Source organism: Styela clava, chromosome 8 (assembly GCF_964204865.1).
Source record: "Styela clava chromosome 8, kaStyClav1.hap1.2, whole genome shotgun sequence".
Taxonomy (NCBI): Eukaryota; Metazoa; Chordata; class Ascidiacea; order Stolidobranchia; family Styelidae; genus Styela; species Styela clava.
Window position 1 is genome coordinate 8,960,972 of NC_135257.1, and position 17,787 is coordinate 8,978,758.

Here is a 17,787-nt window from a genome sequence, read left to right on the forward strand (position 1 = left end):
ATAGGTCTTTCGTTGAACGCCAGTTGTGGTCCCGGTATTCCAGTATTCTGTTGTCACAAGCAGTCGGAGCGCATATCCAGGGTTGCCAGACCCCAGCGATCAATAAAAGCCAAATCAGGACATAAAAAAAGCCAGAAAAAGCCAAAATTTTACTAAGTACAAAAGCCCCATGATTTGTCAGATTTTAAGCCCTTGGCAATGTACTGATGACAATGTAGAGCCATCAGTTCATTCAGTGAGGCACACAAATAGAAAGTAAAGTTCCTATAGAACTGTAGAAAGTAAAATAAATATCAAGCGGGCAGCATTATTTTACCATTCAATATATACAATACAGGGTGCCGCTTCAGTCTGTCAGTATGTAATATACCTCCAATATGTTTCTACTTAAACTTGTGCTACACCTTAAAAATTTCTCCCTGTATCGTACTTTACTATTGAACAATTTTTCTATTTTTAAAATTTATAAACCATCAATTTTAATAAAAAATTATCTAACCCCGTGCCGCTCACAGGTGGATCACTGATATCTAATTCAGTAATTTTAGCGTAGTTAATCACATCGTTACTGCAATTGCAATTGCAGAATTAAACTGAAGCTGAAAGCTCACATAAACCATATCGGGCATAATGAAAATTGAGTTATAGGCCTACAACTATTTTTTGGAAACAGAACGTAAACTGACAAATAACACGCAAAACTATAAAAACGAGGCAATGTTTCCAACCCTGCTTGAACATCTGTCTGAGAAGCTGCAGAAACTGCACTTATTTCTTATTGGGTATGGTTAAGAGGTAATGTAACAAACAAGAAAATCGATGCTCCAGGAAATCCTAATGTTAAGAAGCTAAGTAGGCTACAGGTAATAGGCTATTGTTAAGTTGTTACACACTAAATATTGTATTTCATATGATTTTATTAATAGACACTAGAATAGACTTGAAAAAAGCCAAAAAAACGCCAAAAAGCCAAACGGAAATTCTGACGCCAAACGCGTTTGAAAAAAGCTAAAAATGGCAAATTTGGCGTTAAAAAAGCCAATATGGCAACCCTGCGCATATCCCACAGAGCACGGCGCGTTGGCAGAATCTCATGGTCTAGTGCAGGGGTTCTCAAACTTTTGGTGTTGCGGAGCCCTTGGAAAGGTTGACTATTATTCACGGAGCCCCAAAATAAATGTTAAAGTTGTTACTTTCAGATTAATATTCCTGAGCAAGTTAAAAGTACTTTACTTTATTTAAATGCTGAACCTTAGGGTTAATACAAGTCATACATAAATCTAAATTTCAAACATAAATTATATATACACTAAAGCTGTAAATTTGACACTTGACAAACATATTAATAAATAAGGGGTCGAATCTTTTCCCTTTTGACATTTTTGGAAGACTTAAAAGGCCGCTAATAACGTGCGCAATTGCATTTTGTTACAATCGCCGATTTTTTTCGTCAGCATGGCGTGTCTTTGAACCTTTTAACATCTTTACGCCGGTGTTTATTCTCCCTAAATCAAAAATTTCCCTCGGCATATATATACATGTATAGTTACACAATGACGACGTTATTCGCTTTTTTGTTCTCGTGGGGAATTATGAGTTCAATGTGAAAAACATGTTACCATATTATAGTCATCGTTACGAAATGCTAAAAATAATAATTAATAAAGAGATAAATCCGCAACTCAAATTTCTTGATTGAAAAGCGGCATTCTAAAATAATAAAACTAAAACTTAAAATGGAAGATCACAGGTTTGGTTTCAGCAGACTCACCTCAGATTGAAAACGTATTTATAGACATTGTAAATCACAAAAATTGGTGTTATGTTAGGTTTTCATCGTAGTAACTGCGAAATAGAAACAGATTCAATTGTGCGCGCGATGTACCTTTTCCCCCATTATGAAACTACCGACGGAGCCGCACGCAATCAATTGTGCGCGCTCCGCGATGTACTTTTTTTTCATTCTGAAACTACCGACGGAGCCGAATGCAATAAAATAAATTTCAATTGTTCGTTAAATGCTCGCATCGGTCATGGATTAAATATTTTACGCAATAGAAATCTCGTTATCCGTTTTTTTTTTAATCGCGAAGAATGTTGCGCGGAAATTTCCGATTCCAATTTTGAACCACCACCCTCTTAAGAATCCTGGCTGCGCTCCTGCTTATAAATAATGTCATTTTTTAATTCCGCCTCTTTGCCATATTTCGAGGCTATTTTGTTGTCAGATTTTATCAAAGCTGTTATTGCTTCTTATTATAACAGTTACAAAACTAGTCAGTATTTTGAAAAGTAATCCAATAGCTCGCGGAGCCCCTGGGTTTCTCTCGCGGAGCCCTGGGGCTCCGTACGGAGCACTTTGAGAACCTATGGTCTAGTGAGAATGACGTCATCGGAAACACCGCGCTCATTAAAATTTCAATGAACGATTATTAAAAATCTTGACCATGTTTATCATAATAAAAATATCAAAAAGGATGTAAAAAATATTCTATCCTCAAAACTGCTCACGTATACAATGAAAGATATCTAGAAAATTACATAAAATGCAAATTTCTGCTCTGGTGATCACATTCCCCATAAGAGCTAATATTAAAAAAAAAATCACTTTTTACATCACTTTTCTCTTTGCGCGTAGGATGGGTTTTTAATGAATAAGGTCTATTGGAATTTATCCCACCGTTCTGACCCGTCTTTTGCTCAGACATATGTTCAAGCATGGTTGTAAACATTGCCTCCTTTTGGTAGTTTTGCGTGTTATTTGTCAGCTCTTTTAGTTGTGCTAATGATTTGGTTTCGGCAAGACTAACTACTTATCTTTCTTCTATGGTTTTGTGCCGGTGGAGTTGTGTTTCCAAAAAAAAATAGTTGTACAGTGTAGCGAATGTACATTGTGTAACTATGGATTCGCTACAACAGTATATATATCAAATAACTCAACTGTCATTATGTCTTCCGAGGACCTTCAATTTAGTTACAATAATCAAAAATTGATACCGCAAACGCTGCGATAGACTAGCCTAAATTATATTATTATTATCTATCTACCTATAAGCGGCACGTGATTTATTTTTTTGAATAAAAATGAGAGTTTTGAACATGTGAGCCAGTATGTAAGCGTCAACTGTGCAAAACACTCTCAAGATTAGCGCATCTCTCGGCAAGTCCGAAAAACGCCATTTTTCACGTTATTCTCCCCGCTTGACATTCTTGTTGGACGCGATGTGGACCTATGGATTGTTTTGTTATTATTGTTCTTGTTGGTATTATTCTTGTTGTTGTTACAGTATGAAAAAAATCGTCTTTCTCATTAACTACTGGATCGATTGCTCAGAGATTTTCTGTGGCCAAAGATTGTATTTATTCATTCCAAAACTATCTGTCGACTCTATGTGATTCACTTTTCACTTCGCAATTTTGAGTGATGACCTCTTTGAAAATAATACAAAATATTTGTAGCGATTTTTCGACCTCTATCGTGTCACTCTTTTAGTATGCGGAAGCCGCGAGTTGTTGACTGTATCGGTACTGTATAGGGTAGACGAAAGATCGAAATAAAATTGTATTGTATAGACCAGTGGTTCTACCCCTGGGGCTTTTTCGCTAATTTGCGCACTTTGTGGCGGTTTCGCGAACGCATATCAGCGGATCTCGTGCTCAGCAAACGTTGACGGATCTCGTGCTTAGCGATAGTGGGAAATTACCGGTCGGAAGTCGGAAATTCCCGTTACCGGTGCCCGGTGTAGTCGAGTTGTCCGGCTCCTGATACGGCTGGTAAGCTATCGCATATGATTTTCGAAAAAGAGATGATAAAATATTTAGTCCGATACTGCTACTGGTAAGTTACCGCAGAAGATTTTCGGCAAATTGATTATAAAATATTTAGTTTCGCTCTCCGTGTCTACACATTTAAGCATTGTTTTATTGTTGTTTAATTACGATAATACTCCTGTAACATTGTAAATGTACATTTTAATGCAGTGGCAATGTCGACTAAAACACATATATATACACAGGGCGTTTCGCTAACAGACAAAGACGTCAAAATTGGGTGTTATATTTGCCTTATAGCGTTATTGGTTCTTTTGCTTTCAGTGCATATGATATTTCGAATTTAATATTTTGATCGATATTGAATGAGCACAATGAGAGCCAATATCGCGTATGTTTGAACAACTTTTAGCGGGCTGTTTTGTAAAATTCATCAAAGCAGGTCTCTAATAAAGCAACGCTTCTAAGATTTCCGAACGGATAGCCTATATTGATCTGAATAATATTCAGTTATGTAGAATTGTCATTTAGTAAGTTTTGTCAGAAAAAAGAGACCGAATCTCGGACCCACTAGCAAAGATATTGTTCACTTTTTATTTTACGGTCGCTATAAGGACGATCAAAGCCGACATGAAAGATAATAATAAGATTGAAATTACTTAGGACAGCGTGGTCCAAGGTTGCTAGATTGAAGGGCCGCAAAAACTTTTGAGGAGGGCTTGCGGGCCGCTGTCGGGGAAAACCCCTAAAGTGATCAAAATACATCGAGTTTGGTTATTTCAAATATATTAAAGAATGAAAGTTCACCGTTCCAATCAGCTTATTGTTATGTTGCATGGATGGCGTTTTTTCCCTTCAAGATGTTACCCTTTAGTTCTTCAAAATTGCTTCCCAAGAAGTACCGTAGTATTTCTCAGTTAGCATTAAATTATACTCTTTTGTAACAAATATCACTTGAAAGCACACCAGACACTGTGGTTTACCATTGTTGTGGGCAAAAAAATACTTTCCCTCTCAGTTAGCATTGAACTTTTTGTTTTCCTCTGTCATCTTTCTTTTGACACTCATTTTATGATTAATTGGCATCTTGACAAGTTCCGGGAACTGCCTCTCGCCACGTCTCGCCTGATCCCCAGTTGGAATAGCTAAAAAATAACTTAAAAATGTTCTGCCAATAAATACAAATATCTGCCAATGGTTTTGTGCAGTGGTCGGCAACTTTTTTTATATGACGGACCGATGAAGCCTGACCAAAATTTTGGCGGACCACCTTATGTAATACGTTATACGTGTTAGTAAATATGTTGACAATATACTCAAAAAACGAAGGTGGTGATATTTGTATTTGTTTGTTGGCCATCAAACGTTCCTAATTTGGAGATATGGTAGACAGTGATACACTTAACGTGTTTCTTACATCCAGCCAACTTCGATATTTTGTTTCTGCATTTGTTAATATTGAAAAACCCGGCCTCACATTGATAGATTTACGATCGCGAAGGGGAACAATAAAGCTTCTGTTGCCATGTCTGGGTATTATATGATGTTTGTTTAGCAATACCTAATTTTATTACCCGATGTAATAACTTTATGATTATCATAAAGTAGAGATTTAGCACTGACTAAGTACAACACACTGAAATAGACAAATAGTTCATATCACTGCTTTGTTTACATTGGGTCAAGTTTAGTTTATTTAATTTCGTAAAATATCGCTCGGGCCACATGTGGACAGAGGGCGATGGGTGTGACGACCCTGTTATAGATGAAAAATCCAGACTTCTACGGTTAGATATACTAATAATAACAGGATATTGCTATAGGATGTATTACAGATCGTGTGATCGCTTGTCCTCAACTTGTGCTGCACGAAAATTGTGATTACACTAAGTAATAATAGGTATAATACTGAGGAACGAGTAGTACGGTAGCGTGCTAGTTTTTCCTCAAGGAGCGTACGCTGATTGTCCAACAACAATAGCTGAGTGGAATCGACTAATAAGAAACTTCTCGAAAAACAAAAACGTGATTCTGAGCTCTCATTGCCTTTGGTGGATAGTTTAAAAAGAGGAAATTGAAATCAGGGTTGTATACTATCACGTTTTGTGGCGTTCACTTATCTGTGGAATCGGTATAATTCAGTCAGACAGAATGCTTGGCGAGGGAAATGAATATTATAGATAGTGCTATATTACCTGCATTCTATAGTATTTAAGTTTAGTTTCCAACGATGTACTTCGGCTTTATAATTCTTAAACAGAATCTAACATCAGGGATAGCGGACATTCTTTACTGAATAGGCCGTGCATTATATTTTTATAATGAAACAGAAGAATATAGGTCATAGATTTAATAAATGAGATACTGGTATCAGAACTGGTATTCGACTTTAACCAATTAATTCACATTGTAGTTGAAAACCGCAAAGCCTTAACATCGGCTTAATTATATTTTATTTCAATGTGCCATATACGGAGGGGGACTTTCGAATGGCGGTTGGCACAATACACCGATATCCTTTTCCTATGTAATAAACGTTGAGACAGTGTTGTTGCTAGTAGCTTGATAACACCGGTATACCGCAACAACTACTATTATAGTATATATATATATATATAACTTAATTTTAGATTGAATTGAAGTCAGCCGTATCACAATTTTTCACTCAACGAAATGTTATCGCCTTTTTCGCAACAATTCGTGCGTAACTTGAAGGTTCGCCGAAAATATATAACCCCTCTGTCCAGGGATTTGCCTACTTTTGTGTTACATGTGCAATAATCCGCGGTTGAGAACCACCAGCATTTTAGTGTATTTTTTCTACGAGACTGCTTTTTATGATAATTGTTGAATTTGACCCGAGGCGGTTCTTAGTTACGCTTACAATTTGCCGCGTTCGGCAGTTGACAAGAACAGTCGTATTTGAACGAGTATTTGTCTATCATAGATGTGCATACAAAAATGAAAAGTAGCAAAATTTGCAACAACATTGTAGCATTGATTTGTTTAGTACTCGTTCTGTCGCGCTCAGAGAGTATGTTAGCTGGAAAGTCAGATCATGTTGAAAATTCGAAAGCACCATTCAGGTGTTTGAGAAAATGTTTATGCTCGGGGGATATGGAAACAATACTTTGTGAGTATTCCCCACCTGATATTATCAAGCATTTTCAAGCAAAATTGGGAGCTGCTAAAAGGTTATCAATCCGGAACTCCAAAATCGATCAGCTTTACAATGACACTTTCAACAATATGCTGCTGATGGCTGAGCTCACGATAACCAGGTATTCTCTGCTGCAATACGTGTTTTATGTTTGCTGTCCTTTTTTTAGTATATATATATAATAAATCATAATACCTTTTTATCCGTAGCACTCGAACGTGTCGCCACTAGTCTTAAAATTTGTTTTACGACAATTCATGGCGGATAGAAAGCAAACACAAATCATGTAGGTAGACAATATTCAAGTTTATAGCGGTACAGTTAAGCAAAGAAGCAAAGCAATTCTGTAATCACGGCACCGATTAGCTATGATTTTCTGCGAATGCTTTGTTATTTTTCATAGGTAAATAATTTTTTGATTTACTCAATCTGGATATTTCTTTAGATCTTATATGTATGGCATTGCCGAAAAGAGCTTGCAACAATTCCCACGTCTTACCCACCTCGATCTGTCTTTCAACAAGATCGAAATTGTGGGTAAACCCGTATCATTTATGGATAAGCATTTCAATTGGGCAGTCGCTCATCTTCCAAACTTCATGACGTCAAAATTACTACGGTATGTCGATTTGTCCGGAAACAGTATTCGGCATATTTCACAGGAACAGCTGTATGGAATGAAATATGTACAACACTTAAATTTATCAAGTAACAACATTCTTCGTATTGACTCAGGATATACTCTCTTAATGGGACTAAAAGAACTTGATTTGAGTTATAATCGGATCACGGAGGTCGACGTTAAGTTTGGAGCATCCCAACTGTTACTAGAAGAATTATACTTGTCGCACAATTATATACGTAAAATACCAACGTTGGAATATTTCAGCTGTGCACATCTGGAACGTATGGATGTTTCGTTTAACGACTTGCATGAAATTATGTCAGTGGGAATATCACACTGCTCAAATATCAAGTATCTTAATTTGGAAAATAACAAAATATCGTTGATTAAAGATTCCGATTTTCAATTCCTTACTGAACTCGAAATACTGAATGTTGCACGGAATCAAATAAAATCTATTCAAAACGGCAGTTTCGATTTTAACTCAAAACTTCAAGAATTATATATCAGTGACAATTCAATCACGCATATTGATGATTTCACATTTTTCGGATTAAAATCAGCAACAATTATGGACTTATCAAAAAATCGTATCACTTTTGTCGCTGAAAATACTTTCAACAAAAACGTATGGCTTTGTTATTTATATCTCCATGGTAATAAAGTACATCACATTGCCCCGAAAACATTCAAAAATTTGCCCCTTTTGCGAATAGTGAACTTGAGCGATAATTTACTTACTACGCCGTACTCATCGTGGTTTTTATCTCCCAGTGGAGAGTTCTACTTTAATGTAACAGAACTCAAAGTGGAAGAAAGAATTCGCACGACAACTGCAACTTTCCTAACGTCTGGCAATAATTGGATGTGTGATTGCAGTACAAAAGATTTCCACAGGTGGGCGTTAGGACAAACCAATTCGAGTGGACAGGCTACTGCTTCGCCGAGAATAGTCTGTTATTCTCCCAGTTTCCACAGCGGAAAGAATTTACTAAAACTTGAAGCGGCCAAACTTAGCTGCGATACCATGTTTCATGCCAAATATTTTATACTTTATCACAAAAGATATTTTTTAATGTCTACTTTGATTATTTTGACATTGGTTGCGTATTTACGAAAAGCCGCGTTGGCAAAAAGAAGGTTTCATAATTTATAGCGTATAAATTCTTGAGTTGTTATGTACAATTGCATGTCAATCGAGTGACTCTTATGTTATTAAGCATTGAGTATATATTCTAATTTCGAAATTTTACTTTTTCAATAACGTGATATTATTTGTATTGTATTTTTTACCTTGTTCAATTCAGCAGTGCAATATTCTTGTTTTATTATAATTTATTCATTTCGTATTTAAATTAATATTAAAGTATATATAGTTAATATCAATGAAGGTAAAATTCTTATCCAAACTCTTACTAAAACGCGGGAAAAGCAACAGACTTGTGTGTGAATAATTCCATTATATATAAAAGCAATCCATGTACTTTTATTTATTGAATTAATTTATTTCAAACAAAACAACAAAACAAAAATGTAGAAATAGTATTATACATGTTATTGTTAACAATAATAACTGAAAGTAGTCTTAACATTGTGTTGTAATAATCATATAAAGCGACAAGCATCTATGCAGTATAATTATATCTTCCATCTGCATTCGGTTGGATAATTTTCTGGTATCCTTTCTCTTCTTTTACTCGTCGTCGGCATTGTTTGATAGAACGTACCATAATGACGATTATTCCGATTACAATGAAGATTCCGATTACGCCAACAATGGCAAGGATGAATTGAGGCATTATTTCATTTTCTAAAGAACAATAAACCGTTAATGAGTTTGTTGACTTGATCATTTTCAATAGACAATGATAAAAACTAGTTTTGACCGCTGAAAATACATCGTGGTTTAATACACAAATACTGTAATATGTTCCGTTGTAATTATATTTACCTGGAAATTCCACTTCGTAGGTGTAGCCCAACTCGCTTGCGCGAACGAACATGTCTCTGTTCCTTACTGGAGGGAAGAATGGAACCATGTTGTAGTCCAGGTTATGTCCGATTGGGGCAAAACGTTCTGGAAAGTCTGACGTCGTTGGGTTTTCTCTAAAATGAAAAGACCGCAGAAATGTAATTTGAGAACGTCTAATTTGTAGATTTGATTTAGTTTAGTTGCTTACTTGGATTTTAAGTGTCGAACATTTCTCAAAAGAATTTGAATATTTGCCAGGCATAAAATATAGATAGGAAATTTTAATTTAGATTTTGAATTGTACTATATAGTAAAATTTACCTTATCATCCACTCCTCAAATATAGCATCAGTGAAGGCATGTAAGAGAATGAAGATCGGATCATTAGCGCTCGCGTGAGTTTGTCCTCCAGTTCCATTCAGAAATAAATGGGCCAAATTATGAAGAGTTCGGGCTCCCTCAGCAAATTGACCGTCAACCTCACCATAACCTTAATATATATGAATGAAAAATACATATTTTAAAGTAATCGAAACATATACAGCATTGGCTAGTAAACGTGCCATACACTTTATCAAATTAGAAAAAAAAATCATCAACTTACCTTCCAATGTATTTCTAAAGCTCTGGTCAGAATCAGAGAAAAATGGAAAAGTATCATACTTGGTCACACCAAGGCAAGTTGCTACATCAGAAGGCTCTGGAAGTTTTTGTACCAGGGGTCGTTCAACATTTCCTCCTGGGTTGCGAAAGATTGGTCCTTCATAAGTTCCGTTGCACAACTGAAATATTAAAACAAATTGACATTTTTGTTAGTTATGACCTTCAACAATAGGTTCGAATTTCATAATAAAATATAGTTTTAAAATCTGACCTTGATATTGTCATCAAACCAGTCGAGGCTGAGGCAGACGATTTGCCAATCAGAAAATCGCGAGTTGGGGCTAAGTCGAGAAGGATCATTAGGATGTCTTGCGCCAAGAAGTTCATCGGTGCATATGTCACATTCAGAACCTTTTAAAAATGGAAATGCAGTTAAATATATAAAAAATACGTCACCTACATTTCGCATCAGACTTGCCACAAGGATGTTCGAAGGAAGTTATACTAAGCCATTTTCGGAGATAACAAATATGTGTCTCCAGATATTTCTATGCATACCAGCGTTTTTTTAGTAATAAAGTTGGGTAACAATCCACAAATATTCAAAGGTTCACAATTCAACTTTGTAGAGTGATAATTTAATATGTGTTGATTTTAAAACTTACCACCGATAGCAAAATTCCAATAAGGAATAGCAAGATCTTCAATTCCAGTCATTCGTTGCAAGTCTTCTTCTAGGTTGAGAAGATGCATTCTGTGCCAAGTCAAGAATGCTGGACCTTCGTGAGAGAAATCAATTCCGACAAATGCCTGGCCAGGCCCAAGTAAGGTGTCTCTGACACTGTAGTAATGGACCCAAACAAACAAGTCGTAGATAGAAATGTCGACATAATTTGGCTCCGATGTTCCATTTTCACCAAGAAGATTTCTGAAATATGATATGAACATTTAGATGTCTCATAACCAGGCTCTGAAAGGGTGAACAACTTCGTAAAATAATGATCGTTTAAAAAGTTTATTCAATTATTTCGTTTTCGCAGAGCTGTCGTCTGCAGTAATTACCTGTAATGGTCTCTTGCTACAACATAATCTGGGTGAGGTGTTGTCTTTGCCTTGTCTAAAGCATCTAAAAACAAGTTGGCGTCTTCCTGTGACATTGATCTGATGTCGCGTCTGACTACAGGCGGACGACGTTGATCACATCTTGCGCCTCTCCAGCCAGGTTTACATGTTGAACAATCATATCCTCCAAAGTTTCCCAGACACTGGCAGGATCTAAAATGACGATACATTTGCGATATAAATATATTTTGGGAAATTTGTTTGCATTTTGACTTATATAATATACTTTGAAGCGCAGTTAAAGAAAATTGTTGGAAAGAATTATAAATATTACTCTTGTATACCTGTTGAAAAATCTTTCTGGCCACCTTTCTCTGTCATCGATGCCAAATAGAACGTATGGTCCTCCCCATGGTTGTTCATCAACAACAATATCAGAGCAAATACCTCTACCTTCTGTTTGTCCACAAGGACTTCCAGTGCCCGACATCAGAGGGCAGCATTCTTTAGAAAGGTACGCTTCCATAGTTGCACAAGCACGTGGAAACTGTGCATTCGTTTGCACAGTTAAATAAACGACGACCAATAACGCTGGAAGCAACATTTTGTAAACGAGGTTCATCTCCGTTACACGACGTTTTGCATCCATGATTGTGTTGGTTTCGGATTCGAAATGAATTGTGATGAATGTGTCTGGAATACGATCCTTATATACTCTATAGATAGCTAGCTCATTAATATTTTTATATGATAATTTGGTCAAAGAAATTCGATAATCCAATTAATTCAACCCGTATTTCCACATCCTAGATTACTCAAAGCAGTGCTAATTATCACTGTCTTATGCTCAAGGTAGGATCAAATAATTAATACGTAATTAGCCTGGCTGCTGGCTTGATGCGACAGTAGGCTACTAGATATTGCTACCCAAAGTTTCGGACTATGAAAGTACCTCCACTTGTCCAATATGACCAAGTTTCGAATCTAGAATTTTACACAATATGGTATTTCGTATAAATTAAAAAGCACTTTTTTGCCAGGCTTATAATTATAATACCAGAAATATTAGTTCAACTATGTATGATTCATTCTTTAGGTTCGAATCGGTGCAGAAAAAACACAACCCAGAAAATTTTTCTATGAAAAATTATGCTCGTCTTTGAAGAACATTGTATACTCACTGCCAAATACGATAAACGCTATTGATTTGATAAAATTATTTCAGAATTTGAATTCCTTGCTCGGTTGGCGTTTTATTGTGGCCTTCAAAACAGATGAAAATAACCAAATTTTCCTTCAACCTCCTCACTTGTGAGTGTCTGCAATGTGTACTATAAAATTACAATTGTCATTTCAGATCATACATATCTAAACACATTGGCAAGAAGTAAGCAATAGTTACACCAACTATTTGAGAATGGAACAAGGATTAAAACAAAATAATATAGATGTTTATACATTTTCCACAAAATTAACGACGATTTTTTCTGCTTTAAATGGAGGAACATTGAATTAATTCAAGATCATTAAACAAATAATCACAGAGTGTCCAACCTGAACACGTAAGCCTGGGTTAGGATTAGGGTTTGGAGCACATTTTGGAACCGGAACCCGAATTTCTTTAGCAAACCCTTGTTTTAGTTACAATAAAAAGTCATGCTTCTTGCTGACTTCTAAATTTCCAACAAGCGTTCAAAAAATCGTGTACGGATAGTAAATTTGAAGTTATGAAGACAGAGTTTGGCATCAAATACCAATGTGCGCTGTGGAAACTGGAGGGCGCGTTCAAACAGGATGAACATGCTTTCACGTGAAAAGTGACTAATACAAATTGATTCAGCGATGTTGCTTTATGTTTATGTGTTCATTCCAAATTCGCGGAAGCATTTTAATACAATTTGAGCAGTAAAATACGGTCCAAAATGCACCTATTGAAAGTATTCATAGATTCTCGTTATGTTTTAATATATATATATAATGAGAAACTAAACGCTTTATTTCGGAAAAAAACTCACAGTAGAAAAACAAGGCAACCCGGGTTTGAGACTATACGAAAACCCGAAATCCGCGTTTCAAAATAATATACCTAAATAGGATACCCTTATGAACACCAAGGAATTTAGTATGTACAACATATTCCCCCAATACAGAATTACAGATATCTGGTAGATTACTAAGCCTGCAATTATTTTTTTCGATATATACATGACAACCGATTTTCTAGATCTAGGCAAAATATCGTATTTAATAAAATATTTATACAAATATTACCTTTATTTTAAAGGAAATACAGAACCATCAGCACAAAATATGATTTTTGATACTATTAATCGCAATTCCAATGTGTCTATATTTGAATGTTTTTCAGTTTTCATTTTTAAATGTTATTTGCACGAAAAGTGGATAGTTTAATTAGATAAAGGAAAGTAGTTACTGGAAAGGGATTGCAGTATATATGTTGTAATTGAATGGACGGCGTCTCCACGGCGTGAATCACTGCTGAAGCAGTCATACTGTGCTATGTGTCACGCTCTAACATTAATTAGGCATTTTGCATTAATCAATAAGAGCATATCGCCTCTTTAATCCGGGGTAACAATAATAATTTACCCAATCCTGTATATTAGTAGCCTTATTATATTTATTTTAAGCTGTCAACATCTTATAAATAGGTGACAGAAACTCAAAGCATCATTCACTTTTAAGCAGCACTCGGGTCAGGTTAAATACATTCAAATGAGTGTTTCTAAGCAATGACAATTAAAAAAAAATGATGGAGTTTGTTACTGCAATATTTCGTTTGAGCAGATATGGAATTTAAAGATTTCACTTGCTTTGATATATACCATTTTATCAGTAGTGTTAACTCAAGTAGTTGAAATTAAGCTAAATGAAGAAAGGGGGTATTGCTAGTACAAATTGATTATTGCTTATCCATATTCAAAATCTGTTATTTATTAGCGGATGGTTGTGCATATATGATTGCATATGAATATTTCCTTGGGCACATGTATAAGATATATTGACCGCACCATATAAACCACACTGCAAAATGTCAACCAGCCAGTACAGAGAGGTAGGTTCGAAAGCGTTGAAAAGCTCTTGTCATTTTCGCCCCAATATAAATCGTAATTTTTCTAAAGCGTTTTTTCATGTCACCTGTTTAAGACAAAAGATTGACGAAAACGGTAAATTTAACTTGCAATTTGTTTAGACGAAATACAACAACATGAGTATAACATTAAACTTCGTGATAGGAGTTCTAATTATTGCGTGTTTATCTGTGCGGACGGATGCACAATTTCCACGTGCTTGTGCAACTATGGGAGCGTATCTTTCCAAAGAATGTTGCCCGCTGATGTCTGGCACTGGAAGTCCTTGTGGACAAACAGAAAGAAGAGGTATTTGCTCCGATATTGTTGTTGACGAACAGCCGTGGGGAGGCCCATACGTTTTATTTGGAATCGATGACAGAGAAAGATGGCCAGAACGGTTTTTCAACAGGTAAAAAAAAGGAAGCATTCATTTTTTAATATGATGAACCGGATTGAACTTAGTATACTCAGCATAGTTGAACATCTGGTTAACACGAATCAGTGCTTCCAGATTTTATTCACCTTGTATTTAAAAATAAACTCACAAAATTTTTTTTTTCACACATTGTATAAACAGATCTTGTCAATGCTTGGGAAATTTCGGTGGATTCGACTGTTCAACGTGCAAGCCGGGATGGAGAGGAGTTAATTGTGATGTTCGGCGACCTCTCGCTATAAGACGAGACATAAGAGAAATGTCTCAAGAGGAAGCAACTAGATTTTTAGATGCTTTAGATCAAGCAAAAACGACACCTCATCCAGATTATGTTATTGCAAGAGATCATTACAGGTAGCCTACATGACATAACAAATAACATCGAATATAAAGGGAACAGATATTTTATGCAATTGGATAGTAGAAGAATATATATGAATAGTTATCGTATCAAATTGTGCTGGATAAACACATAAACTGATTAATTCATGAATGTGTGAAAGTATAAGCTGTTATGTTTGAAGGTGTGTTTAACACAGCCGTTCGATTGGCCGGATTTTTGGTCGTCAAATTATAACCTGCAATCCTACATATTAATCGCATTTTATTTTTAGGAATCTTCTTGGTGAAAATGGAACATCGGAACCAAACTATGTAGACATTTCTATATACGATCTCTTTGTTTGGGTTCATTACTACAGTGTCAGAGACACCTTACTTGGGCCTGGCCAGGCATTCGTAGGAATTGATTTCTCTCACGAAGGTCCAGCATTCTTGACTTGGCACAGAATGCATCTTCTCAACTTAGAAGAAGACTTGAGAAAAATGACTGGAATCGAGGAGCTTGCTATACCTTATTGGAATTTCGCCATTGGAGGTAGGTTGATAAACAAAATCAAACACCATGTGACAATCGTCATCGAATTTGTTTATGGAAGCAATGTCCCAAATTAGATTTTACAATTATGTGTGTTTTGAATGTGATGAATCATTCAATATGGAAATAGTCTATTTATAATTCGTTTTTTTTTTGACATTACTTTCAAGGTACTGAATGTGATATTTGTACTGATGAGCTTCTTGGTGCAAGACATCCAGATGATCCATCAAGATTGAGTCCCAATTCGAGATTCGCTGACTGGCAAATCGTCTGTCTCAGCCTTGATTGGTTTGATGACAATATCAAGGTACAATGTTGTATTTTCTGAGTTTATTTAAATCCGTACCGCCCATTCAGAAATTATCCAAAATATTCTTTATTATTTATATTCCAGTTATGCAACGGAACATACGAAGGAACAATTTTTCGAAATCCCGGTGGTAACACTGAACGTCCTTTGGTTCAAAAGCTTCCAGAGCCTTCTGATGTTGCCGAATGTCTCGGAGTGACTAAATATGATACTTTTCCGTTTTTCTCCGACTCTGACCAAAGTTTCAGAAACACACTCGAAGGTAATAATTACATTTAACATGAAAGTATGAGTATTGTTCGAAAGCTTCATGCTTGAGAATGGATTATGACTCAATTTCAAGCATTGTTAGTTTAGTAAACGAAGTTTGTGACGAACTGTTCATTTTTTTTTTATTTATGTATTAGAGTTTCAAGGGAGAATCTGAAGTTTGAATATTATATTCTCAATCATTGTTTTACAGGTTATGCTGAAGTAGATGGTAAATTTACGGAAGGAGCCAGAACACTTCATAATTTAGCCCACTTGTTTTTGAACGGAACTGGAGGACAAACCCATGCAAGTGCGAATGACCCAATTTTTATTCTCTTACACGCTTTCACTGATGCTATTTTTGAAGAGTGGATGAGAAGGTAAAATTGCAAACAAAGATTACTATTATATACACATGCGTTTTAGTGAGTGTATATTCAAAGACGCTTTTCATATTTTCAGAGAAAATCCAACAACGTCAGATTTCCCAGAACGTTTTGCACCCATTGGACACAATCTTGATTATAACATGGTTCCATTTTTCCCACCAGTGAGAAATAGAGATATGTTCATTCGGGCAAGCGAGTTGGGCTACACTTATGAAGTACAATTTCCAGGTAAAATAGGTGTATATATATATATATATATGATTTAGAAATACCACTTTTTCATTCCCCACAATTTAATGAAATTCAAATTATTTAGCAATAAGTAATTCAGTGCTATAGTGTTTACTGGCATATTGTGAATCTGTGGATATTATAATTGTAAATATAATTATGAATAATGAAATTTGCCACGTGTATAGTGCGCGTCTTCAAGCGCCATGTCTGAATTACTGTCGGTATGTAATTCATGTTTAGATCGGCCATAATATTGCGTTAATCTGCTAGAACTCGGATTCACTATTTCTAAAATATTATTTTACAACATTATATATACTGGAAATTTCAATAATTCATCATATCTTTAGATTCAGTTCCAATGGCAGGATTCGGCTTGCTTTTGTTCGGTCTTGTCGGGATGCTGGCCGTCGTGGGAATACTATTTCTCATTATAGTACTTATATGTCGATGCAGACGAAGGATTTTAGAAGTTAGAGGATATCAGGAGATTGTTGAATCCGGCGATGACGTTGCTTACACTTCCTAGCTGTCCATAATTATCAGATATATATGTGTTATAAATCATGATTCATCGTTTATTGTCTTTATTCTCACTTCAACTGTTGGAAAGCATTTGTGAATAATAAACATATAATTCAAATACGATGTTGCATTAACAATAATTACTCCAGAATAGTTGCTAGATTGGATAGACTGAAACTGCGAACAAAGCATTTCTTCAGATAGGTCATTGGACACAAATATTTTAGTATCGGGACAAACGAATTATACACCCGACAAAAGCGACACTGTTGAACCCAATTTTATCCCAGTCCTGGCATGTGAGCTTACTTGGACATGGATCACACAAGGAATTCATGCACTTCAGCAATACGTTCCACCGTTGATTAGAAACACTAACAACTTATTAAAATTGCCGCTTGGCGCATCGTTTTGCCATTTTACTGCTGTTTATCGACGAGATTAATTTTGATAAGTACTAGTCGTTTTAGAAT

General features: G+C 35.7%; 3 protein-coding genes across 3 annotated transcripts; 2 read left to right on the forward strand and 1 right to left on the reverse strand.

Moving 5' to 3' along the window:
- Window positions 1-4,065: 4,065 nt before the first annotated feature.
- On the forward strand, window positions 4,066-9,235 carry LOC120345799 (uncharacterized). The gene is made up of 2 exons (XM_039415349.2): window positions 4,066-7,052; window positions 7,377-9,235. The coding sequence occupies exons 1-2, from the start codon at window positions 6,733-6,735 to the stop codon at window positions 8,710-8,712; spliced, it is 1,656 nt and encodes a 551-aa protein (XP_039271283.2). The 5' UTR covers window positions 4,066-6,732; the 3' UTR covers window positions 8,713-9,235.
- On the reverse strand, window positions 9,136-11,885 carry LOC120345802 (L-dopachrome tautomerase-like). Its single transcript, XM_039415351.2, has 8 exons — window positions 11,538-11,885; window positions 11,194-11,406; window positions 10,797-11,059; window positions 10,403-10,542; window positions 10,133-10,310; window positions 9,850-10,018; window positions 9,508-9,662; window positions 9,136-9,366 (listed from the first exon to the last, which is right to left on the reverse strand). Exons 1-8 carry the CDS (start codon window positions 11,840-11,842, stop codon window positions 9,182-9,184), a joined length of 1,608 nt encoding a protein of 535 aa, XP_039271285.2. The 5' UTR covers window positions 11,843-11,885; the 3' UTR covers window positions 9,136-9,181.
- Window positions 11,886-13,929: 2,044 nt separating this feature from the next.
- On the forward strand, window positions 13,930-17,434 carry LOC120345801 (L-dopachrome tautomerase-like). The gene is made up of 9 exons (XM_039415350.2): window positions 13,930-14,269; window positions 14,408-14,697; window positions 14,866-15,078; window positions 15,339-15,601; window positions 15,772-15,911; window positions 15,999-16,176; window positions 16,378-16,546; window positions 16,629-16,783; window positions 17,140-17,434. Exons 1-9 carry the CDS (start codon window positions 14,246-14,248, stop codon window positions 17,316-17,318), a joined length of 1,611 nt encoding a protein of 536 aa, XP_039271284.2. The 5' UTR covers window positions 13,930-14,245; the 3' UTR covers window positions 17,319-17,434.
- Window positions 17,435-17,787: the final 353 nt, after the last annotated feature.